Source organism: Rhineura floridana, chromosome 10 (assembly GCF_030035675.1).
Source record: "Rhineura floridana isolate rRhiFlo1 chromosome 10, rRhiFlo1.hap2, whole genome shotgun sequence".
Classification (NCBI taxonomy): Eukaryota; Metazoa; Chordata; class Lepidosauria; order Squamata; family Rhineuridae; genus Rhineura; species Rhineura floridana.
This window is the reverse complement of record NC_084489.1, coordinates 12,062,066-12,088,740: the sequence shown is the minus strand read 5'-3', so window position 1 is coordinate 12,088,740 and position 26,675 is coordinate 12,062,066. Positions and strand designations below refer to the sequence as shown.

General features: G+C 41.9%; 2 protein-coding genes across 2 annotated transcripts in view; one reads left to right on the top strand and one right to left on the bottom strand.

Moving 5' to 3' along the window:
* MATCAP2 (microtubule associated tyrosine carboxypeptidase 2) overlaps window positions 1-26,675 on the bottom strand; it is a 98,129-nt gene that overhangs the window by 3,117 nt on the left and 68,337 nt on the right. The window contains exon 9 of the transcript XR_009758236.1: window positions 3,043-3,141. The gene's annotated coding sequence lies outside the window, so the exon portion shown is untranslated. The remainder of the gene's footprint in view (window positions 1-3,042; window positions 3,142-26,675) is intronic.
* The window catches only part of EEPD1 (endonuclease/exonuclease/phosphatase family domain containing 1), a 60,403-nt gene that overhangs the window by 18,640 nt on the left and 15,088 nt on the right, over window positions 1-26,675 (top strand). Inside the window, exon 2 of the mRNA XM_061587606.1 lies at window positions 24,521-24,572. Within this exon, the coding sequence (XP_061443590.1) occupies window positions 24,521-24,572 (52 nt within the window). The remainder of the gene's footprint in view (window positions 1-24,520; window positions 24,573-26,675) is intronic.

Here is a 26,675-nt window from a genome sequence, read left to right as displayed (position 1 = left end):
AATGGGGGGATATCTGCAGAGTGGAGGGGAGGAACTTGCTCCTTTACCATGCTGTTTCAGCATGTGTTTTCTTTGTTTGTGTGTGGATTTAAAAATATTTTAGTGCTGCCTTGATATAAAAGTTTCCAAGGTGGCTTACAGGTTTGGTTTTGTTTTTTAAAAAAACCTGCTAACAAACAATCACAATTCAAACAAGCAAACTGCAGCACATCCAAGGACATGTAAAACAGCACCAAGACCATCGTGGAGCATACAGAACATCACCAAGACAATTAAAAGCCTGGGGAAACAACTGTTTTTACCTAATATCATGTAATGTGATGCTAGGTACATGGATAAAGGGAGGGAGATCCATAGCTGATGCCTGTTATTGAGAAGGCTCTTGTTCCTGTTAGCCACCCACCTCTCTTCAGAAAGTGGAGGCACTGAGAGATGGGTTTCTGATGAAGATCTTAACAACTGGGTAGTTTGCATAGAATTGGGTAGTCCTTTGAACAGCCTAGTCCTAGACTACTTAGTTTTTAAAGCGGGGGGGGACTTATGGTCCTCCAGCTGTTGTGGGACTACAACTCCCATCATCCCTAACCATTGTCCATTTGGGCTGGAGATGATGGGAGTTGGAATCCAACATCTGGAGGGCCATAGGTTCCTCATCCCTGATTTAGGATTTCAAGATTAAAACCAGTATGAACCAAGGTCTTATTTCATAATATAGTTTGGCCATGTTCTCTAAAAGAGACCCAGAGACCCTTCAACGTTGTCCTTTGCTACTGGCTAAGATTCTCATTCTCTCTCTCTCTCTCTCTCTCTCTCTCTCTCTCTCTCTCTCTCTCAAATAATACCAATACAGGAAGTACTTTCAAATCAGCAGGTACCTATGCTATGTGAATGGCAGCAAAGCTGACCCACTTCTTTATGTGCTGCCTCTTGTAGTGGTGATTTCCCAGTTGTGTGCTTGCACCATTATTGTTCCTTTGTATTTTATAACTGGAGTCCTCATTGTATTGGTCCGCCTGTTGTAGTGCCATGCACCATAGAGTAAGCTTTGGTTTCTATTGACTGGTGCTTTCGGGAGGGCTGATTACATTTTTGTATTTATTTTGAACTGCCTTATTGGCCTAGGATGGCAATGTATAAATAATGTCATGAGGTCCCTGTGTATAAAGAAAAACACTTTTTCTCATTGTAACAGTCCTGACATGTTTCTCCCACCACTTCATGTTAAATAGGAAAATGTCATATAATTTCTTACTTCCTCCAGGTAAACATGCAAATTTATGTATTTTATGGCCTAAAAAGATGACATGCCTTGTTTCCCAACACTCATCTACCCGAATTGATCCAGTAACTAAGAGAGCTTAAGGCTTATAATTCTCTTAACTCCTCTCAGTTGTTGGACCAATTTGAGGAGATGAGTGTTGGGAAAGAAAGCATGTTGTATCCTTAGGCCAGGGGCAGAGCCTGGAAAAGTTACTTTTTTGAACTACAACTCCCATCAGCCCCAGCCAGCATGGCCACTGGATTGGGCTGATAGGAGTTGTAGTTCAAAAAAGTAACTTTTCCAAGCTCTGGCCAGGGGTGAGGAATCTTTGGCCCTCCAGTAGTTGCTGAAGTACAACTCCCATAGGCCATAGCAAGCATGGCCAATGGCCAGGGGATGATGAGAGCTGTAGTTCAGCAATATCCAGAGGGCCAAGATTTCCCACACCTGCCTTAATATAATTTATGGCCTAATATCATGCCGTTAGTAACTGACTCAAGATTGTTTCAGTGCACACAGTCTAAGGTAAATGATTTTAACGTCTGGCTTTGAAGTGTGTTCCCTCACAAAGAATTGTGGGGATTGTAGTCCACTCCTTTGTTAATATGATATCTGTTTGAGGAGCTTTAGGTGGGCTACCTTAACAATATTGTTAGGCTCTCAGCTTGGGTTTACTTTGTGGGCAGAACAGGAAGCTACACTCTAGAGGCGATGATGCCCCAATTCTGTTGCCCTCAGCCTTTGGTTCCATCTCAGTCCTGCTTATTTTCTTCCAACCTTGGGTTCATTTCACAAGTATTATCAAGTGATCTCAGTGGGGCTCATACATTGAGGTCTTGTACCAGTTCTGCAAACACATAAATATTATATGTCTTTTTAGTAGCTTGCTACATCTCTGTGCTTTTTACTGAAACCTTTACCTTATCCCATCCCCTTCTTTTTCTAATAGTGCTGATAAAACTTTCATGAACAATGCCTCTTAAGTTTTCTTGGAACAATTATAACTAGCTGAAGATGCACCACTTTATCCTAGCCTTTGACACCTGAGACGTATATTTTTAGTACCCTCCCTATTTTTGTGATTTTAAGTTGTTTTTAATTGTTATTAATGATATATTTCAGATTATTATAACTTGCTCTGGTACCTCAGGGTGAAGGGTGGGTAATACATTAAATTAATAGCAATTAATAATAATAATTTCCCCAAATCCTTATAATATGGCAGAATGGTAGCAAAAAGAGAACAGGATTCAGACATTTTTCCTTAATGTGTTCTTGAGGGCTCCAGGAGCATTAATGCAAATAATGAGACAAAGTAGAGATCTCCTGTTGTAGCTGCTGATTGTCAATATATGACTTTAGAGGAGAATAAATCCAATATTGAGTCCAGAAAGAGAGAGAGCTCTTGTTGTTTTTCTATCTAAAATCTTCACAGTTAAATCACTTGCTTGATGGAAAATGGTAGGACGTGCCACAGGAGACTTGCAAATAAATCCACAAGTTATCATCCTCCCAGAATGTATGACTCGGCCTGCCCCTTGCTCCCATGCACCCAGACATTTTGCTTATCTGTGGTATGTAAATATTGTGTAAGGAAACCTTCCAATTTCCCTGAACTGATAAACTGGAAGGAATTCTTACTCTCTACTAGTCGATCAATATGTCTTCATTGCATAGCAGAAAATTATCTTACAGTGTGTCAAGTACAAACAATATCAAGATCTGCAGTATAATCCACTAAAAACCAAATGCACATTAAAACAGTCATTAATAATTGTCACCTCCATGTAGGCTAGGGATGGAAAGATCTGGCAATTTCAGTTCTCTCAGTGTCTCATTTGTCCAATCTTGAATTCAGTTCTCCACATTTCTGCAGCGATCTGTGAAAAAGTTTTTTAAAAAGTCCTCATGAAAATTCTCCTGCTTTTCTCCTAATAAACACATCTTTGTACACAGTTTTGACTAATGTACATATTTTTGCAAGCAGTTTCTCATCATATAATGCATTTTTGTATGTTATTTTCATGAATATATTCATTTTTATGCACTTTCCCATAATAATGATTTTTTTGTAGACATTATTTGGTTGGCAAGTTGCATCACAAAACTCAAATAAGTACACATTTCAAAGGATAGCCCTGCTTTGGTTCTTGTAGTGTTTTGGAAAGTGCAAATTTGATACATTCGATTTCAAATGTGAACTGAATCAAATTTCTCCCCCTTCCCAAATATAGACATGGAAAGTTCTGTCTATTTAAGTTCTCTTAGTTTCTCATTTTTCCAAACTTAAATTCAGTTCTCCACATTTCTGCGGCAGTTTGCAGATTTTAAAAACAAAAATCCTCATGAAAATTCTTCAGCATTTTAGTATGAATTTCAGCTAGTAAACAAATTTTTGTATGCAGTTTTGACTCAGTTTTGCAAGGAATTTCTCCTAGTATAATACATTTTCGTATATTATTTTCCACAAATATATTCATTTTAATACGCACTTTCCCCTCATATATGCATTTTTGTAAACATTGGTTGGAGATCTGCATTGTAAAATGCATGTAAGTGTGAATTTTGAAGAATGGCTGTATTTTTGTTCTCATATTGTTTCAGAAAGTGCTGATTTGATAGATTTGGCTTTAAATGTGAACTGAATTCAAATTCTCCCCATCCCTACTTCCATGTAATGGTCCCTACCCCCTCCCTTTTTAATGACTCTTAGCTGCACCCACTCTGAATAGGCCTTATTAATCTTTAATGCCTTTATTAGGACCAATTAAAATGACCCAAAATAGTGAGCAAGTCTTCAAGTTCTGGAGGACTCTTCTTCAGACTGGTATGTTAAGCAAAGTGATAAGCATGAGGGAGAAGGCAGATGCTACGTATAACGTTACAAAGGTTTGCAGTTCATAACTGTCTTAAGATGGAGCGCAGGAGGTGTTAAGGAGACGGTTAATTAGATTAGACTCTGCTAGATGTAAAAGAGATCTCAGAGTTGCACCAAGGGTTGCTTAGGCAAAGAAAAAATTTGGCTATTCCATATATAATTGGCAGTGACCTGTCTCTTGCACCAAGCTGGACCTGTGGGTCTCTTCTTGCGAGGCAGAGAACAGAAGTAAAGAGAAGAAGTGCCTGCTGGACAGAGCTTGGAAAAGTTACTTTTTTGAACTACAACTCCCATCAGCCCCAGCCAGCATGGCCACTGGTTTGGGCTGATGGGAGTTGCAGTTCAAAAAAGTAACTTTTCCAAGCTCTGCTGCTGGATCAGGCCAGTGGCCTGTCTAGTCCAGCATCCTGTTTTCACAGTTGTCAGTCAGATGCCTATGGGACGCCCGCAAGCAGAACCGGAGTGCAAGAGCTCTCCTCCTGTGGTTTCCAGCAACTAGCATTCAGACCATGGAGGCAGAGCATAGCCATCCTGGCTAGTAGCCATTGATAGCTTATCCTCCATGCATTTGTCTAATCCTCTTTTAAAGCCATCCAAGTTGGTGGCCATCACTGCCTCCTGTGGGAGTGAATTCCATAGTTTAACTATGCACTGCATGAAGATGTACTTTCTTTTGTCTGCCTTCAATCTTCCAGTATTCATTGGATGTCTACAAGTTCTAGTCTTATGAGAGAGGAAGAAAATTTTCCCTCTAGATTAATTTTAGATGGTGTACTATGTAAAGTCAATAGACTGGCTGGACACATGTAATCCATAAAGTTGCATCTTCAAGTGCTAGAAGATCACCATTCTCCAGTTTTTCAGATCCTTATCCTTGAACAGCTAAATTCAGTATTCTCCAAAATGCATACAAATTGTAGAAAGCTTGAGAGTACAAAATCCTTTCTTGGGTTGTAAGATTTCACATAAGGTTGACATGATGACATAGTTCTGCTTTACATAAGCAACCATGCCAGTGCCTATTTTCAAACCTGTCCCACAGGCTTTTCAGTCAGACTCTGCTTTCCTTGGTTGGGTGTTGAAACAAATGAGCTACATCCATGACTACAGTCCCTAAAGATTTTGTGGCAGAATGGGTGGTGTAAAAGCTGTAAAAGCTATGCTGTAACTTTATTTTTCATGAACACATTTTTTCTAAGTACCATTTCCCCAAAATAGGAAATCCTGGTTTAAATACCACAGGAGATTTTAATCACTGTAGAGAGAGCCTCCCCTTTCTTTTGTTCTGTTTTTTAGAAATATTTTTTTCCTGATTTGCCTTCCCTGTCGCTTGGTATCTAAAAACAGTTCTTCCTGCTGAGATTTGAGCACCGACAGGGTGTGAATTCACCCACCATCGCTAAGCCCACACATGCAAACACCATATGTCTCTTAAGATGCAGCAAGGGATAGGCTGCAAGCACTAATTTTCCTACTGTATTAAGTGTCTGTAACATAAATTTACTTTGTTTTATCCTTTTACAAGGAGGAGGAGAAGAATTACTACTTCAACATGTCTCCGCTTACAGCAGTGTAAAGAAAATGGATGATTTGCTCAGTTTTATTTCAGATCATTTGTTTCAAGATTCAAGATTTGTCTCAGACAAGATTCAAAAACATTCAAGGAAACAACTTTCTCTTGTGTGTAGTTTTAACATGAATTATAGTGGGGGCTGATTAGTGGCATGCGTGAATAAACAGTGAGCCAGTGCCTCCCCCCAACCACTCTCCCTCTCTCTCTCATCCAACCTTGGGTCAGTTTTGAAGTGGTTGAGGAGTGCAGCTATATGTGGTCCGGGTCCCCAACCTTTTGGGGCCCAAGGACATGTCTGCAAACCGGGAGCCAAAGGACATATTTGAAACTCTTGTTGGTACCCCCCCACACAGTTTAACCAAGCACACACCACAATTTAATTCCATTGCCTACATCAATGCTTCTTTCAAGTTAAATTTCAGCAGGATGAGAAGACCTTGTGGACACCAGGGAAGGTCTCTGTGGGTGCATTGGTGTCCGTGGCCATTGTGTTTGCAACCCCTGCCCTACACCAGCTAGCTAGCTGGGGCATACGTTCAGAAATCAGTGCTGTACCATTTTCCACAGTGGCAGAGCTATGTGTAAGGAGGAAAACTGGAAGCACACAGACTTTGGCACTGGTTGGACAGCATTTTGCACAGTTGCCAGGCTACCACAACCTGCTTTAATCTCAAGTAAGGCAACAACATAGTTTACCTGCACATAGAGTTGGGTGGTAATAGAGAAGGGTGGTAATAGTGGGTTGCACAAGATGTTTTCATGGTGTTCCCTGAGAGCTTAGCCGAAGTCTTTTCCTTCCACTGGGTGGGCTAACCCCCATGTATAGAAGCAAATGTCTTGGATATGTTGCACAGGTAGGTGTGAAATAAAGATCTGTGCAGAAAGGAAACAACTCCATTTTGTGAGAAGTGAGACACAACAATCACTCACTTTAAACTTGTGTCTCCTTGTTCATTTCACATACAGGGGAAATGGTATCTGTACACCTTGGTTTCATCAGCTCTGGATATTATGAAAAGTATGTTTTCAACTAGTACACACAGAATACTTGGTCTATTGTGAGAGCCTTGGTGACTGATGCAGTGGCCCATATGGGCACAGATTTATTTATTTATTTATTTCATTCAATTTATATACCGCCCATAGCAAAATAGCTCTCAGGGCGGTGAACAAACAAGGGTAAAAGATTACTTCGTTACGTCCCTTAAGAGACTGAGCTGTTGCTTACTGATGGAACATGTATGACTCTGAAATACTCTGGCATGCCATTTTTCATTCAAGGAACTTGGAGAAAGGTTTTAGACAGGGGAAGAGCAGACTTCAGGCTCAAGGAGACGCATATGCATATAGACCAACGCCCACACCGTCTCATTCACACTTGAATGCACACAAGAACTATCACAACAGATAAACAGGGAGGGTGTGAAGCACAAAAGAGACAGACACGCGCAGTGACAGGGGTACAGGAACTGGCCCTCTACACACACTTACACACAGACGTATATTGGAAAAGGGAGAAAACTCAGAACTCCCTGCAGTTTCAGGCCTGCTGCACTCTTCTTTTGCCACGGCACTGCAGTGAAACAATGGGGGCTGCCTGCTTCAAATAAAACAAAAGCTGTCCAAAGCACAAGAGGTGGCACTCCCCCACAACAGTGGAAGTGTTGTTGGGCAGGTTGATGAGGTGATAGGTAGATGTTCTCTCACTGGTGCCGCATTGGGCACAGCGCCAGGCTTGTTGTTGTTGTTATGTGCCTTCAAGTCGATTACGACTTACAGCGCCAGGCAGTTGTTGGATTTGTTGCTGGGTCGATGAGCATTCATTGGCGCAGGAACAGTAGCTGATTCCCTGCAGCCCATTGTGTGTTTGACTTCCAACGGTAATCCATGTTTGTTTATTTTATATATTTATGTACCGCTGAATACATAAATAGTCTCTAAATCAGAAGTAGCCAACATAGTGCCCTCCAGATGTTGTTCAACTACAACTCCTATCATCCCCAACCAGCATGATCAGGGATGTTGGGAGCTGTAGTCAAACAACATCTGGAGGACATCCCTCTGTTGGCTATCCCTGCTCTAAGTGGTTTACAAAAGATGCCAAATATCTGTATCTATCTATTAATATCAGTATAGAATAACTAAACTAAATTACAATAACATATCATATAATTAACTGCTAGAAAGGCGAAGAAAGATAGCAGCAAATATCTTAATTTGCAGAGAAAGCTTGTTGAAACAGATGGGACTTCAGTTGTTACCTGAAGCTCATCATCTGGTCAGCTGTGTTTTAAACACACAAACCCATGAGGTGGGCAAGTCTCTCAGCCTAATTTAAGGGAATCCAAAGAACTTCACAGCTGGTGCATTACTTTTTGGAAAGTCTAAACTTTATTTCTCGACATCTTCACTTAAAGAATTTGAGGGTAGTGTTAGAAATATCTGTCTAACACAATGGTGTTCTGGATTTAAGGCTGTTGACAGTATAATGGCGAACAGTGTGGGCCATCTTTCTCTGTTGAAAACAGTTCTTTGTGTCCTAGTGAAATGGACTAGAAGATTCTGCTGCTTGTTTGATGTCATAAGAAGTTGGGTGTTTTTTCCCTTTGGCTACAGAAATTGGGGGAACTTCCCAGCTGTGGGAAGAAATCTTCACTTTACCATTGCTCAACTCATTTTAATAACTGAAGACACTCTTCAGGTTGGTTTCCCCCCCCCTCACAATAAAGACACTCTCTTATGCATGATGCAGAACTTCCTTTCTCAGAAATTTTTATTCTTTGTAGATTAAAAACAAAACAAACACCTTCCTCTTTTTCCGCAAGGAATCCTAGTAACCTCTAAAATGTCTGTCTGGATTTTTGCGCATGTTAGAGTTACTTGAGTTCAACAAGCTCACTCTTAGCAAAGTTCATGCTGGTCTAAAAAGACTCATCAGGCAGCTTTTACAGTTGTGTGTCAGAAAGCAGCAGGACAAAGGGGAGAGAGAAATCACACACTCGCCATGTTGTGGACTATTTATTTTTGTGTCATTTACAAGAAAATGATAGTATTTCCTCTGATATTTTAAAAAATACCGGAAACCTCAGGTAACCCTTAGGAATTACATTTTTATAATTTTTTTTTTTTAATGCAATAAGAGGGTGAATTGAGGTTTTCATGAAGTAGTCCTGCTGGCTTATTGAAAAATGGTAGATGGATTAACGAGTGGATATAATTGATGTGGGGATTTCATTTGACTATTTAGCTAGCCCTTTTGGCTTATCATCACATAGATCTTTCTATCATCAGGAACTCAAGCCCCGTAAAGTTCCCAGCTGGAGCATTGGGCCCCTTGTATAATAAGTGTTCTCACCCAGCTTTGAGACAGTAAGAAAAAGTATGAAAAGAGAGGAGCCCTTGGGGTGGATATGAACGAGGTCTGTAATGGTCCTCCCCCCCCGCCCGTTCTTTCTCTGAAATCCACAGGGTGCCTCTCTATCTAGACCAACCTTTCCCAACCAGTGTGCCTCCAGATGTTGTTGGACCACAACTCCCATCAGCCTCAGCCAGCATTGCCAATGGTCAGGAAAGATGGGAATTGTGGTCCAACAACATCTGGAGGCACACTGGTTGGGAAAGGCTGATCTAGACTCTAGTAAAAAAAATATCAGCGTTTAATCTATTATTTGTTATTTAAAAGTTAAAGCCAACCAAAAATATGGGGGAAAATATATGACATGGATGTCAAGTCTCAGTTTCTCTTTTATGGTAGCCATTTGAAAGTGTTTGCAATTGGGGGCGGATAAATTGATTGTGTGTGTGATGACTCCTACATGTTGCATGCACTTTTAGTCGAGGTTCTAGAAAGACAGGTATGCATTCTTAAATTTAAAAAATTTATCTTAAACATCTTAAAATCAGTCTCTCTCTCTCTCTCTCTCTCTCTCTCTCTCTGTCTCTCAATTACAAATGGTACATTGTAATTTCATTCTGTATGATATTTTATTTTGAAACACTGAAACTCAAAACCAATTATTGTAAGGTGACATTGGTTTTATGTTGGGAAATGTTTGTAAGAAACATAAAAAACTGAAACATGTTGCTTGCATAACTATTCAACCCCCACACATTAATGTTTGGTAGAGCCACCTTTCGCTGCAATAACAGCTTTAAGTCTTTTGGGGTAGGTGTGTACCAGCTTTGCACAGTTTTGGAGGGATTTTGGCCCATTCTTCTTGGCAGATTTGCTCCAGGTTGTTCAGGTTGGTTGGATGTTGCTTGTGGATTGCAGTTTCCAAAGAGAACCACAGATTCTCAGTGGGATTGAGATCAGGACTTTGACTGGGCCAACTGTAGGACATTCACCTTTTTGTTCTTGAGCCACTCGAATGTTGTTTTGGCCTTGTGCTTGGGAACATTGTCCTGCTGAAAAGTGAATTTCCTCCCAAGCTTCAGTTTTAGTGGACTGAAGCAGGTTCTCCTGCAGTATTTCCCTGTATTTTGCTCCATCCATTCTTCCTTCAATTTTAACCAGATGCCTAGTCCCTGCTGGTGAGAAGCATCCCCACAGCATGATTCTGCCACCACCATACTTCACTGTAGGGATGGTATGTCTTGAGGCATAGGAAGTGTTATGTTTGCGCCACACATAGAGCTTTGAGTTTTGGCCAAAAAGCTCTGTCTTGGTCTCATCTGACCACAAAACCTTTTCCCACTTCGCATGCTTTCTGGCTCTTGATATGGTTGACTGGTGCACCATTACTCCACTCCCATCCACTGAACTCTGTAGCTTCTTCAAAGTGATTGTTGGCCTCTCTGTGGCTTGTCTCACAAGTCTCCTTCTTGTTCGAGCTCTGAGTTTTGAGGGATGGCCTTGTCTTGGCAGTGCCTGGGTGGTGTGATGCAGCTTCCACTTCCTGATTATTGATCCAACTGTGCTCACTGGGCTATCCAAACACTTGGATATTTGTTTGTACCCTTTTTCTAATTATGCATTTGTATTGCATTATCTCTCACTTCTGTAGAATGCTCTTTGATCTTCATTTTCCTTCAGATCCACAGCCTGACCAATGATCCTTCGGTAGTGGGGGTTTTATCCTGACAATGTGACAGCAACTTTCATGGTTCACAGGTGGAGGCCAATGGTAAGGTAATTGTGTCCCCAATAGGGCAATCTTTCATCTGTGTAAACTGGGAGCTACCACAGCACAGGGGTTGAATACTTATGCAAGCACCATGTTTCCGTTTTTTATGTTTCTTACAAACATTTCCCAACCTAAAACCAATGTCGCCTTACCATAATTGATTTTGAGTTTCAGTATATCAAAATAAAATATCATACAGAACAAAATTACAATGTATCATTTGTAATTCAGTAATATGAGAGCATTGGTCAGGGGTCTGATTACTTTTGCAAGACACTGTTTATGTCTCTTTTGCTTAAATAATGTATTCTTGGATTACGGTATTGTTTTTGATGGGCTGTTCCTAGCCGCATGTGTACAGATGTTTTGCTTTTACATGACCTGCGTCATCGACACAGCCTGTGCCATTCACCGTTGTAGTTCTTTCCCCATCCAAAAGGATCTTCACTCTTACTGAAAATTTTATTTGGTAAATTCAGAAATGTCTGGAAACCAAAATCTGCCTTGCTGAAAACAGTGGAGCAGATATCCAGAAAGGAAAGCCTGAGATTTTGCTGTTGAGATTGAGGAATGACATTGTACCAAACATGGGGAAGCAACAAACTTTTGGTGCAAGGCACTGGTTGTTTTATTTCACAGAGGTTTAAGCTCTGAGGCTGAGGCAGTGAAATTGAGTCCTATTTCCCCAGAAACAGCCATGGTCGATTGTATCAAGTATGCAAGCACCAGAAATATAAATGCAGTTGGTTAATTGATTTTAGTCATGCCATATGCCACCACATGATTTGTGTGGCACACTTGTAATAATGTGTGCTATGTAGTATATAACACTTGTAGTAATAGCTTGTGCTATGCCATCAGCAGACTCAAACGATAAGGTTCTCCAGGATGTCACCACTTCTGGCTGCAAATAATAGTGGAGAAGGGAATTACCTATTTGAATACTCTCCCTCAAAAAGAAATAAAAGCTTGTACATAGAAGAATTGCATGCTAGACTGATGTGCATGCTATTTCCCTATGTGCACAGAGGTTATTTTTTGGGAGTGGGGAGCATTAAAAATGCAACCCCCTCCTACAACATGAAGTGATAAGATCTTGGAAAAAATTACCACTTTAATTTGCTGACAGCACAAATTGGCACCCAGTGAGAGGAATGAAGATTACACTTCAGAAACTGATGGTTAGATGTCTTGTGCTCAGCCTATCATGGGAAAGCCCCTTGGTCTTTCAAACTATGCCTTACTGTGTTGCTGTTGCTGTTGTGAGTTACTAGGCTGCTGTACAACAGTGGTTTAGTAGGTGGGCTGCCATGATACTGCTTACTGTTCCTTTAAGAAAATTGAATCTTTCTGAGATATGAGAATTGCTGTATGACAGATCTGGGACTTTGACCCGATACAAGTTACTTTTTAATTTGAATGAAGTGTACCTGTTGCTTTCATACAGTGATACAACAGATAGCCTGGTGTCAATTTGCATGTGTCATTTCATTCTAACTTTGATAGGTTATCTGTTTGGGGAGTTTGGAGACTGTCACCAGAGGGGACTTTTTCTCTTTATTGCAGAGATAAATACAGCAGTTGAATGAAGGGTGAGTTGAATGAATCATGAAAAACACCACTGAGAACATAGGTCAGTGGCCAGATTTACCTAGGACAGGTTTACACTGCAAACTTATATTGGTTTTATATGAGATGAGCTTTCATGGCTTCCTCCAAAGAATTCTGGCAATGCTGAGAAAGTTCTGTTGGAAGATTCCTACATTCTCCTTCTCCAAATTTCATAGAACTACTGTTTCCAGGATTCCCTGGGAGAAAGAAGGAATGAAGGAACACTGTTTTAGATTTGTAGTGTAGATTCATACACCCCTTGTGTGCTATTACAGAAATCTAATCTAGACCCCCGCGGTCTTCCTCTTTTGAGTTTTAGTCTGGACTCTGGAGTCATTTCACCTTGATCAGGAAGCATTAACATAGTAGGGATTCTGCAAGAGCAGCATAATACTGTCATACTCTGCAGACAGGTGTGGGCATTGCTGAGTTGCAGCAAAACACCTAATCCTTGATGTCAGTGAGAACACAGACATCAGGGCAAATGCTTACATGTTCAGTGCAGAGCTGGAGTGGTCTAGCGGCTAAGGGTATAAGCTGGGGTGTCCTTGGTTGATGCTCCCTCTCAGTCACAAACTCAGCAATGGCCTCAATCAAGCCACCACCTCTCAGCTGTAGCCCTGGCCCCTGCAATGTAAGGATAATAGCATTTATGGCCTTCCTTGCAGGATTTGTTGTAAGGAATGCCGAGATAAAGCTCTGAACATATAGATGACACTTTGAAATGCTAATGGTTGTTCCCAAATTATTTTTCCAGAACCTCTGGGTTTCACATGTAATGACTTAACAAAAGATGTATTTATTCTGAATGCTATTATCTGTAGTGTGCCTAAGAGTGAAACTGCCTGGGTTCTTGGTTGTTTCTTTGCAGAGTAGCTATGTAATCACTGTTTTTGCCCTCTTGTTATAACATACTTTGGAGCCAACTGTATTGTACATTAACACTGGCAGGACCTGCTTTGAACAACTCTGCAAGAAAAAGGGGATATCGTATCTGTGCATGCTGCATTAGGGATAGCATTCAGCTTGGGTTGGGTCACTTCAACCCGTTTTTCCTCCTTGCAGACATGGGAGAAAATTATATGTATTTCTGGATTAAGAATTACAGAGAAAGCTGAACTAGTTCTTGAATGTTTAAATCAAAAGCACTTCACAGTTGGTATTTAAGGCAGTGGCAATGTTCATGTGTAATACATAAAACAATGTCTGTGCGAGACTGTTGCTATTGACAGATCTAAAGCTTGATGTTTCATGTAGCACCATCAAGCTCCTCATTATTGGGGGGAACAGCTGCATCCCAATAGGAACATTCTCTTGTTTATATTGTGCTTTTTAAAAATGACAATGGGGAATTGAGAATAGGCCACAAGCTTAATTTTTCCCACTGTGGCTTTTAACAGTCATGTAACTTCCCACATGAAACTAATAAGATGCTTGCAGAATTAGAAAGTTCTATCTAAAGGAGCTCGTGGTCTGTTCTGGCTGTCCCTCTATAGCTTGCCTGGGGTGCCCATCCACCACTTCTTGTCACACTGTAGTTTGCAGTGCCACCTGTCTGTGGCCAAGCAAATTGCAGCATGATGATGATCTTATTTTTTTATGTAATTCTAGGGATGCTGCCCGTGCACATGTTGCTCACCAACCCCACCTACAAAACTGCGCCCCAGCAAGCCCTATCCCTCCCACCAACTCCTTCACCCCTTAGACCTTGCCAACCGCCACACACTCACCCGTTAGTTTTGGTTTCCAGTTTGTGGGCCAACTTTAGCAGGGGGCATGGCAACCCACATATCAATCACATGACATAATTGTGATCTTGCATGATTGACATGAGGATTGTCCCACCCACCTGTTAAAATACAAACATCTGAGGTTAAAAGGGGGAGCGCGGGCAGGGTTGCATGCTAGCCCTGTGCTCATATTTTAAATGTTTTATGATCCAGAATCACCCTCCCTTCACATCAGCCTGTGCAGGGGGGGGGCAATCCTCCTTAGTGGTGGGTTCAGGTGTGTGAGAGAGATCTCTGCAGGGACCTTTGTCATGCACCCGAACCCAGCGGGATTGCCCTCCTTTTGCATCAGCTGATGTGGGGGGGGGAAGGGCAGTCCTGCTTAGCGCTGCATTCAGGTATGTGAGAGAGATCCCTGCTGTCGTCTCTCTCACGTACCTGAACCCAATGCTAAGCAGGATTAGACTTCCTCCCGCAAGGAAGAGGGAAGCGGGGGAGGGAGATGGAGGCAGACGGGCCAGGTGAGCCACACTCTGGACAGGACAAGGCAGCTCCTTGATATCTGTCTTGCTATGCTGCCCCCCGCTTCCCCCACTTTCCTCTCCCTTGTTCTCTGCTGCTGAAGCTGAAATGTTGTTGGCGAGGTGGGCAGTGGCAGCAGAGCAGGACAGTTGTTGATGAGCTGGCCTGGCCTGTCATGACTGTTCCTCCATGTTTCAGCTGGGCTGCCTGCCACCTTCTCCTTCCTCTGCTGCTGCGATGGCTCAGAAAGGCTGTCATCACACTATAGGAAGGATGGAAGAAATATAGTAGAGGGTGTAGCTTTATTGTATTATACTCGGGGTTCCCAAACTTTGATCCACAGACCACTGTTGGTCCATGAGCTTCATTCAGGTGGTCCACAGTATGTCCGTAAAAATACAGTTAAAAATCATACAGCACCTAGCAGAATGCATTACAATTGCTACAAAAGCTTTAAGTGGTCCACCAAAACCCTCGGGAATTTTCAAGTGGTTCATGGGGGGGGGAGTTTGGGAACCACTGTATTATATGTATAAAATATGAGTGTTTTTTCATATAATGTTGCATATAATTACTTGGTCTTTTTAAACACTTAACAATGTATGACTGGCTTGAACATAAGCAGGCATTTAATGCAAGAAGTGGTGCAATGTGAGCAAAGCTTGATCAGGTAGGAAACACAAACCTCCGTGTATAACTGTTTCAAACTGATTCCTCTCCTCCATCCCTAATGATGATTAACCTCACACTGAAGGCAAGGCTGGCATTAGTGCTGATATCCTTGTTAGCTGCCAGGACCCCAGCAGGGCTCGCCATTGCCTTAGCCCCCCCTTTAAAATCCTGGGCATCTGGATCTAGGTGCTGTTTTAATGTCCAGCAACGGCCTGGCATTATGCTACTTTGGGGGATTTTAAGTGGTGCCTAGGTGAAACCACTCAGTGCTGTTCAGCCCACTGCTGCTGCCAGACACTAGGCAAGCTTGACATGACTGGCCTGTGAAAGGGGGGACGCACCCAAGGACACTTTCCCCAGGGCCCCCTCAAACCTGGAGCCAGGACTAACTGGAGGCAAACCTCTGTAGCAAGTTGCTCTGCATAGGGGCAGTCCCACGAAATGCATTTCAAGTGATCTCCCTAAGATAGGAATCATTTGTAGCCTCGCCTTCAGTGTTTTGAACTGCTTTATCATATAAGTGACTGAAGTGATTCAGACATTTTGAGGAAGTGGTCTCTGGCTTGGGTCAGAGTGACATAGAGGAAGAAGCATGGAGCGCAGCTGTTTCTGGCCTTGCTCCTGTGACTTTTAACAGGAAATGACAAAAACAAGCATAGCAAACTTTTGCCATATTTTCTCTCTGCTTTGTGACAGGCTGCTGTTAAAGGTACAGGAGCCTGGCTAGGAGGGAAAAAAAAAGTGGCCATGCCTACACAAGAGGAGGTTATGAGACTGAGGAGTTACCGTAAATATGTAACATCCTCAGTACATTGAACAGTTGTTAGGAAAATCTACTGCAATTAAGATGTTGCAACCAAATTTTGCTTGAAGGTTCCTGAAATCCAGGAGCAGGTTTTTGATTGTCTAGGTACAGTTGGATGCCATTTTGAAACAAGATGGTGAACCTCTCAAAACTGCTTTGTTTTTGGTGTCTTAGAATTCCTAAGCAATGCCAGGTAGAAGGCTGCTAGTAACTAATAAGCTCTAGTTGATTTTCATATGCCCTGATTGTTATACACATGTGTGTCACTGTATATAAACATTTATGGAAGCAGTGATTGGCTGTGATTCTATTGGATGTATACTATGGATGTGCTAGAATTTGACCCATTTTGGATTTGGTACCAATTTTTCCATTAATTCGTTTATTCGCTATCCTTGCAGATTGGATTTTTATGTTGTGATTTTCCACGGCTATCTTCAGAAATAGTTTTTTTAAAAAAAAAAACCTGTGCCTAAAATATTGATATTAATATCAATATTTGTATTAATATTTCCTTCAGTTTATTGACAATTCCTTAAATTTATTGACATTTCGTTTCAATATGTCCTTTAAAAATACCGATATTTTTACCATTTTTTTCCTGAGAGGGAAAAAAAAATTGGTAAAGTGGACAAAGAACAAACTCAAATCGACAGCAGCCTGTTAGGTCACCTGTTTGTTTTCGAACCAGCACTGCCCAACAGATCCATCTGTTGTGTATACACCGTGCAAAAACTGCACTTCTGTAGTCATCTCATGAGATGATCAGCAGTTCCATCCTATGTCCCTTTCAAAGCATGGTCCAGCCCTCACGTCCCAGAAAAAAAACATTGTTGAAAGTCTGTAATGTGCAAGTGGGTCAAAAAGATAGCATGGAACTGTTGAGAATTAATAGAAGATAAAAGTTTTCTCATTGAAAGACTGCGTAGGATTTAGCTGAAGCACTCTGTATAAGCAGGGAATCGGACAACCTTAATTACATTTCCAGGGTTTAAAGCTGTTTAGCAAGGACACAAAGCTAAGCTCCTCAGATGGTAGATTGCTAAGAGAAACAATCCCTGCTTTTCCTGCGTTCCTCATACAGGCCCTTTAATTTTATTTGTAGCTTTGTTTTGTATTGGGAAGTGAAGAAACGTGACTGGTCATTTTTTAAAATTTGCACATCCTCTGAAAATAATAATCACATAATTTAATAAAGGGCTAGCAGAGATGAAGAATCATATGGAGGAAAAGATATTTCAGAAACATCAAATACAATCCGTGAGGGAAATGTAGAAGAACAAAGCGAAGAGCCAAACAAAGAAGCTTATTTATTTGCAAAATAAAAATGCGCAGTGTTTTGGAAATTGTAACCAGCAATTGGTTTTATGACTTTCAGATCTTTGTTTTAAAGGGTGGTCTTGCTTCTTTTGATAGGAAGTTTTTTTTAAAAAAAAAATCAGTTAAATGATTCATCCAAACCCAATGTAAAATGACACACAGGGACTATTATTCCTAGTTTATCTGGCAAACCTTTCAAACACTGCTAGCTCCTGCAGCATATCCTCCTGCTTTAAAAAAAAAATGGTGCTGCAGTTATTTCATAATTACAATACTATTTTAACCACAGTAAGATGGGATTAATGCCCCCAGTTAATGTAATAGCAAACAAATATGGGTTGCATTACATACAAATGTAGAATTTTGTTTTTGAAAAAGGATGTACCATCGGTAGTTCAAGGCCCAGTGCCAATGTAATGCTGGCTATCTGAAAAGTCACGGTTTGTAAATCAGGAGCCAGCCTCAGAAATGCCCACCCCACCTCTGCTAAACCATGGTTAAGGCCAACAATGGAAGGGAGGGGGCAATTCACGCTGGAGGGGTAGAAACATCAGTTCCCAAGGATGTTAGAGGCTGTAATCCTAAACTCACTCACTAGGTGGGGCAATAAGATATGTAGTGATTATATACATTGTTTCAAAAGGACTTTAACAATATCATATATTTTTTGCACCTCTCCGTGTGTTTTTTTAATGCCATACCTCTCATCAGGTTGTATGCTGGAAATATGATTTAGATGGCATATGGAACATATGCAACATTCCTAACAAACAGTACGTATAAGAAATTAGTGTATTGCGCTTGATCCCTACTCTTTGTGTGACCAACGCCTGTTATTCTGCTGGGACTTCTAATAAGCTTTTCTGTTCCTACTCCTGCTCCTCATTACTTGGGGGTGCTGCTTAAGGCCACAACATGTCTTTGCTGTAGCCACAGTGGTTCCCTGCATTTTGAAGCTGTTGTACCACCACTACCTCCCAAGTTGGGCACCTATCTATTTCTGTGTAGTGGTAAGCCTCCTTACCTGCATCAGGGCATGATAAAACGTCTTACTACTTTATCCTATCCTAGACTCTTCAGTATTCTCAACATAAGTAATCCCACAGCTAGTGTTTGGTGTAGGTTGCCAGAGGTCTTCCTCAGGCACCCACGAAGCCTCTGAATTCCCCCGCCCCAGGTCATGAGAAGCACTGGGGGTGGTTATCTTTTTCTTCCTTGAAGAGTACATAGAGCAGGAGGAGGAAGTTGGAAGAATGATTCTCTTTCCCACTTCCTCTTTCAGTGTTATGTACGTTTCAGGTCTCCTATTAATTCTACTGGATCTACCTTTTTTGGAAAAGTGAAGTATGTGTGCACAGGCTTTGTGTCTCTCTGTGAGAGGGACTGATTGGGGGACAGGGAGAGAAATGACCAGAGGAAAGTATGGGATAACAATTGTTTGATGCAGTGTCATATAACTTCTGTGCAAACAAATCAGGATGAATGCTCAATAAACAGGTCATCTGGAAACGACCTCACCCTTCAATAAGTTACTCGCCAGGTTTAAAAACTCTCCTAATGTAGTAAAAAGTATGTGAGCAATTTTATATTGCTGTACTGAAACATGAGACAGACTTTCTGACAAGGATTATATTGAGTTTGCTTTCCCAGTGAAAGTCATCAAAAATGTCGGATATGTTAGTTACTGGGCTACTTACTATGTTGACTAAATTGTGAGTTTCTTAAGCTCCTTTGCTAAACTTTCCACCATTTTCAAAGAACTTTCTGACTGACGGCTTTTTTTCTCCATTACCCATTGATGCAAAGCTCAGTGACATACTTTATCTCTTTTCCATACACCACCCATGCAACATTTGCTGCTATGAATGACTTCCTTTTGGACGATGGATAAACACTGTGGCTTGTTGTAAGAAATGCTTCTGTTCTGGATGATGATGTGCCACTGCTACCACCAGATACAGTGCTACAAACCCTACAAGCCCATTGATGCCTGGTCTTCAAAGCTACTGAAGATAATAGGCTTCTGGTATCAGATTGCAATTATTCAATAAATAGGCCCACTTGTTCCTGATAAGTCTGCATCTACTTTTTGAGTCTTTGTTCTGTGGACAAAGGAAGAAAAAATTATTTGCCCTTTGTGCCCCCCTCAGGTGCCAGACCAAAATTTCATGATGAATGTATTCATGAGAATCAGAGACTTCAAATTACAGAGGAGTCACAACCAATTGTTTGGTGGGTGCTCCCAATTCCCCCACCTCTCAGTTCAGCTCTTTTTATGAATATGTTGAATGATCCCCTCTGCAATCACTACAACATTGGCAGATGGCTATGCCTGCCCCTCCCACTAACTGATTGATAGTGGATGGTTACAGATGACCATGTGGCAATGGACCATGGAGTGTATATTGAGTACTTGCAAACTGGTTGTATTATCTTGCAAGTTGCAAGGAGAATTTTCATACCTGCCAGGTCCAAGTATGTGATAAAATGGCTACCTGTCTCCACACATTGTTTGGAATAAACACTGTTCTTCCCTAATAAAAAGGGATTCTTATATTTCTCTCCCTTGACTCTTATTACCCACTTCTCCTTGGATGTATTTGTCTCAGGCCAGGACACAAGTAGCTGCTTTCAGAAGTCTTCCTTTTGTACATAGAGATGCTGCTTCTGATTCTCTTGATTTAGGAGTTCCCATTGTGTCAAAGTTTAAGAACTGTTGATTTGAGCAGAATGAAACAAGCAAGTATATTGTGCTGGGAATGACTTTGGGTCACTGTGGATTCTGTGGTGTGTTCATGGTACATACTGTTCCTTGGTGGGATGAAGCAAACTGGCTAAATGTGAATGAACTTTCTGCAACTTGGCAGACTGGTCTTATGTGAGGGAGGCAAAGGCAATCTGAGGCAGCAGTGAGAGCTAGTTGCTCAGATCTGTGAGCAGTGCTGAGCAGTACTGACCCCAAAGCTTTTATTGGGGTCAAAGGTTAACACCTCATTTGCTCTGGCCTATTAGCATAAAGATTAGGCTTTTTTGTTGGTGTGGATGCCCGCTCTGCAGCTGCCACCATTTGACCACAGCTGAGTGGTAAATTTCTGCCTGATATTCCTTAAACTGTGTGTTAAGCCTCACTGTGGATTTGAGTTCTGGACTCTATGATGTGTCTGATCTGTGGATGATCATTCTCTAAGGCTGTCTAAATAATTGCACAAAACATTTTTTAAAAAAGACAACCTTTGTAGCCCTTGGAAGCGTGTAATATATATAACAGCCAGTAATAACTACCTCCTATTTTTAGATCAGTTTGTGCCACTTGTTCTGTACAAACCACTGAGGATGTCCAATCAGTTCTGCTCTCTACACCAGGCTTAGGTGCCAGGTTGCCATCCACCATTTAGATAAATGATCTCTCCTCACTCTGCAGTGCTATAAATCCTCGCTTGGTGATTATGATTCCTTAGGAGCCTCATGCTTTCTATTAGTCAGCACAGGGGCCTGGCTAACGTTGACAACAAAATATTCCCTCTCTTTCTGCTGCATTTTGGAGCATATAGCTATATCTGTCTACACATTATAAGAAAAGGTTGCCACAATTAGCTTGGTTTTTATTGAGCAACATTGTAGATGTATGTAATTATGCAGAACAACTTATTAGTGTCAAACAGATACAATTTCATCCTTTCATTGGTTTCGATTGGCTGATGAAACATGTTTTTGTTTTTATTTATGAATCGCCTTTCACATGAGTCTCAAGGCAATTTACAAGCATGTCATAAAAAGCTAAAGTAGTTTAAATAACAACAAAAGTAACTAAAAACAGAAAATTAAGAACACCTAAGCCAAAGACCTTTTCATCTAGCTGGAAAAGCTTATTGACACAAAAATGCTGATCCACAAAGCAGGGGCAGCCACACTGAAAGCCCTGCTCCAGATTATTGTGGCGTGGGGGTCTGATATGTTAGGGACTTGAAGGAAAATACAGTGACCTACCTGGAGAATATAGCGACCTACTGTGTATATAAGGCACAAGGGGGTCTGTCAAGTAAGCTGTCCTGAGTTGTTCATAGGGCCCTATTTGTTAGTACCAAAACCTTAAACTGCAAATTGGCAGCCAGTGCAAATCCCATAAACAAGATATGCTGGCGGTAGTTTGCCCCCATAAGCAGCTTAGTCACCGTCCTACACTAGCCATAGCCTCTGGAGCAACCTCAAGAGTAGCCCCACATAGACCGCTATGCAGTAATCCAGCACTGAATTTACCAGTGCATAGACAGCTGTGGTCAAGCTATCCTGGTCTAGGAACAGCAGTAGCTGTTTTACCAGCCAAAGCTGGTAAAAGGTACTCTTAGCCACTGAGGAAACCTGTGCCTCCAGTGACAGAGCTGGAACTAGAAGCACCCTTAGACTACACACCTACTCCTTTGGGGAGAGTCCAACCCCATCCAGAGCAGGCAACTGGCCAACTTCCTGGACCCAATAACTGCTCACCCACAGAGTCTCCATCTTGCCAGGATTCAGACCCAGTTTATTAGCCCTCAACCAGCCCCACACTGCATCCAGACACTGGTCCAGGGCCTGCATAGTCATTTCTGAGTCAGATGTTACAGCAGGGGTGGGGAACTGCCATATCAATCTTGGCCCGCTGCAGGGTCATATGTGGTCTGTGAGGCCATTTTCCCCAAACCTCATTCACCTGTCAATTAGCTGATATCACTGTGTGATATCAGCTGATTGGGGGGCCAAGATTCTGTCTGCTAGATGCTGCTTTGCCAGCACATTCCCTGTGGGGGATGTGCTGGCGAAGCAAACCCCTGCAGAGAGCAGGATTGAACCCTCTGCCCATCAGCTCGTGAGCAGAGAGAGAGAGAGCAATGCTGCTGGATGCTGCTTTGCCAGTGTATTCCTTGCACAGAACATGACCCCTACAGAGAGCAGCACTGAACTCTCCCCTCATCAGCTGATGAGTGAAGACTTCAGTCCTATTGGTGCTGCTTTGCCAGCACATTCCCTGTGGGAAAGGCACTGGCAAAGCTAGCTGCTCGCCCCATCCCTGTGGGTCAACTTTGACAGGTGGGTAACACCAGCCACCTATAAGTAATCTGATGTCATCATGAGCGGAAGGAGATAAAGATCTAGCCCACTGGGCCAAAACCGTTCTCCACCCCTATGTTACAGAGAAATAGAGTTGGGTATCATTAGTGTCCTGATGACATCTCTACACCTCTAATTCTCCTGGTGACTGCTCCCAATGACTTCATGCAGATATTAAATGGGATTGGAGACAATATAGTGCCCTATGGCACCGCATAGCGAAGAGTAGAAGCCCAAGAAACACTCTAGTCATGTCCCTCCCCCAACCTGGCTAGCTTTAATCAGCCATAAAGGACAAGGGTCAAGGTAATATGTGGTTGGTCACATACTCACAAGCACCTTGTTAATGTCATCAGCGTGCACAACTGGAAACTGATCTCAAAAAGCAAGGCTTGATGAAGCGTTGGAAACCTCACTTGGAGCTGCATCAGCTGTGGTGTCAAGCTCACTACAGAGGTGAACAACAATGTTCCCACCAAGCAAATCACAGGAGGTCTCTGAGATGTTCCAGGCTCAGTCCACTGATGTAGGTGTCAACAGTCTGTGGACCTGAAGAGCTCTATTACTCAAGGACATGATGAAAGCAACAAAGTAGGCCTTCTTTGCTGCTTTCACCACCACACAGTAGGCATGATTATGTGCTCTCGCGCATGCTTGGTCTTCATAGTGAGACTTTCTCCACCTGTGCTCTAGCTGTTATCCACCCTGTTTCAATGCACATAGATCCACAGTATACCATGGGGCCAAACATACTCCACAGTGTTGTATAAGGCACTCAGGAATGATTGTATCCTTTGGAATCCATAAGTCTCTGGGGGGCAGACTATCTTAGCAGATCCTCTAACCCTGCAAGATTCACTAGTAGGTGGTCTGGCCATAACAGCAGGGTTGCAGACCTCCCCCCCCCATTTCTAGATGCCAGCAGGGGCAAAAACCAAATCCTGCACTGTGCATCAGGCCAATGACCACTTGAGAAAGCCTCATGGAGGCCATGAAGTCTCAAGTCAGACCAGTGAGAGCAGCCTCAGCATGGACATTGAAGTCTCCCAGGACAACAGCCCTAGGGTTCTCCAACACCATGCTAGAGACTGCCTCCATCAGCTCAGTCAGGGAGGCAGCTGCACAGCAGGGTAGGCACTGTACCAGCAGCATCCCCAGTCTGTCTCTTTGAACCAATACCAGGTACAGGCCCTCAAGGCCAGCCCCCTGATGGAGAGGTCTCCTGCTGAGTGAGATAGATGATTTATGGACCACAGCAACACTGTCTTCCCTCAACCCTCCAGTCAGTGTCTTTGTGGATCACCATTATGTGCTGTTGTGGACCATTATTACAAGATGTGGTGATGACTAGTAGCTTAAGCTTAAAAAGAAAAGGATCAGGCAAGTTCATAGAGGGTGAATATATCAGTTTTGATTAGCTTGACAGTGAAATAGAGCATCTACATACACCTCTGATATCTGATCTTCAGAATAAATAATGGGTTGTTTGTCACCCTGCATGTCTTGCTTGTGAACTTCCCAGAAGCATCTGGTTGGTCATGGTTGACAAATAAATGCTTGACTACATGGCTCCTTGGACTGATCCGGCAAGGCAGTTCTTACAACAATCTTGTCACTCCAGAGCTCCCTTTCATATGTAATAAAGTAAAACCCACTTCATGCTATTGAATTCTGGGGTGATAGCTCGGTTCTCAGCCAAAAATCAACACAAGCTGCATCTGTTTTAAGCAAAGCATGCAAAGTCAGCTGTTTCCAGTGAAATAAAGTAAGCTCTTTCAGATCATTCCTTTGCAAAGATAGCTGAGGACTTAATGACTGCATGGGACTATACCTGTGTAAGTGGTTGGCTAACCTACTTAATGTTTTCAGACTTTCAGGAGCTAGTTTTGTGTGATTTTCAATGATAGACTTTTTTGTTTTTCTCTCTCTCATAGCATCAAGCTTTTGGCTGTGCAGGAGCTGATTGACAGAGATGCACTGGAAAAGGTATTTTAACCTGTTTGTAGAGCAATACAAATCTATTCAAGCACAACTCTTCTTTCAGTAATAGGATTCCCTATTTACTGTGACTCATGCCACATAAACAAGAAATCTGCATCACTCCATATTACATAATGCTAAACCATAGTTTAGCATTATGAGAATGAGCTGTAGTAAGCTTTGGGCTCATGTGCCCCCCTCTTTGTGGAGCTGTGAGGAAGAGTTTTGAAATTTTCACTTCTGTTTAAGATTAATGGCAGCTTGCCATGTCTGAACCTGAACAAACTATAGATTATTAAGCTGGCTTGTTTCAACTAACTATAGTTAAGATTAACCACAGTTTAGGATTCAGGCAACACGTTAAACCACAGTTAATCTAAGATGGAAGCAGAAGCTTCTGGTCTTCTCTTCACAGCCATGAGGGAGGAGAGAGTGCATACGCCCAAGACTCATTAAGGCTTATTCCTGTAACAGTAAACCATGGTTTAGCGTTACATCTGCATGCAGCCAGTTTCAAAGGAAATTTGGTTCCTGTTTTTCTACTTGAGGCAGCACATATAAAACTAACAGTTTTCTGCTCTTTTCTCTCTTAGCATTCTCTAGACCACTATTACTAGCCACTTGATTATGTACTATACATCTTAATTTTTAATAGTCAAAATATTTGAACCGTGCAACTAGTTCTGCATATTCACAGGATCTTTTGGCTTGTTTTTGCCTCATTCTGCACAGCATACCACTTTTGAAACTGAGCTTAATTTCATAGCAGCTTGTGATATGACTGGGGTATTTTGTATATGAAACTCTTGTGAAAGAAGGGGGGAGTTAAAAAAAACCCACTGTGTGCATGCAAGCCTTTGGACATGCCTCAAGAAACTCTTGGATCCCCTCTTCAACTGTTACAGTGCAAAAACTGGCTTTTCTCACAGCTCCCAGAGTTATGTAGTTTTCTGCTGAGCTGTGAAAAATGCCCCAGAGGTGCCTTAGATCACAGTGTTGCAATATCCTCTCCTCCTAGCAGAAGTGCTCCTGTTCAAGGTGCCAGCGAGCCAGTCATACCCTTCTCGATCAGGCCACCCCACTGCACCCCACCTTATCTCACCTCCACTTATCAGTTTTTCTTTTCCAGCTGTCAGTTAACCATGGCTACTGAGTATGGTCAGTCTCATTGAGCTGCGTTTTTTTTTAAGGGGGAAGGTTGACTCCTTTAGGTTTCTGCTAACAAACTTTTGAACTTGTACGAACTTGGGCGTTCCTCTGAGCATGCAGATGCTTTCCTCTTTTCCCCCCAGCAGCCCTGTTTTAGCTCCATTTCTGCTAGCACTGACCATCTGAGCTCGCTGTAACAAGCAGTGATGTGAAATTGTATACAAATGCAAACTAGCATGCATGTGTTTTACAAAGCTTTGAAAGGGCTGCATTTTATATTGCTCAGCCAGCTTTTTTTTTGTTTTGTTTTTTTGACTTATAAAATATAGAAATGTGAAAACAAGTTTAGGATTTATTGATTTTGTATTTATCCCTGCCATTTCTGGCATTGAATTTAACAGACCCAACCAATTGTTTAACAGCGTTGAGTGCAAATGCGTCTGCAATGGCTTTCTTCCCCCGCTGTCCCCATCAACCTCAGAGTACATTTCAGCCAGACTGGTGTTTCATCATGATTAAACTCATTGTTATCTTTGTTAGTTCTAAATCACTCTCACAGCAAAGCAGACTGTTCATGAGATGACTGTTAAGCAGAACAGAGAGTTATACATTGCCCAAATAAAACTCCTGCTTTCTTCTGGCTTAGAGTACAACAGTGATGGTAGTTCTGTCAATGACGCTTACTAACATGTGCCTTTTCTGCACACGTACCATGTTTGTATGTATTATATGTGTAATATATGAATACACACATAAAATAGATAATATGGGGGAAGGGAACCAGTGCATAGTGTGGCTGTATTGTCATAGTAACAGAGTTTCTCACCACTATTTTTTTAACTATCTAAATGTAGGTTAGCCATAACCACAGAAGCCCCAGCTATTCAGTCCCACTTCTGCTTTAAAGTGCTCCCCATCCCTGCCACCTAGATGATCATTTTGCTCTCCTTGGCCTTCCAT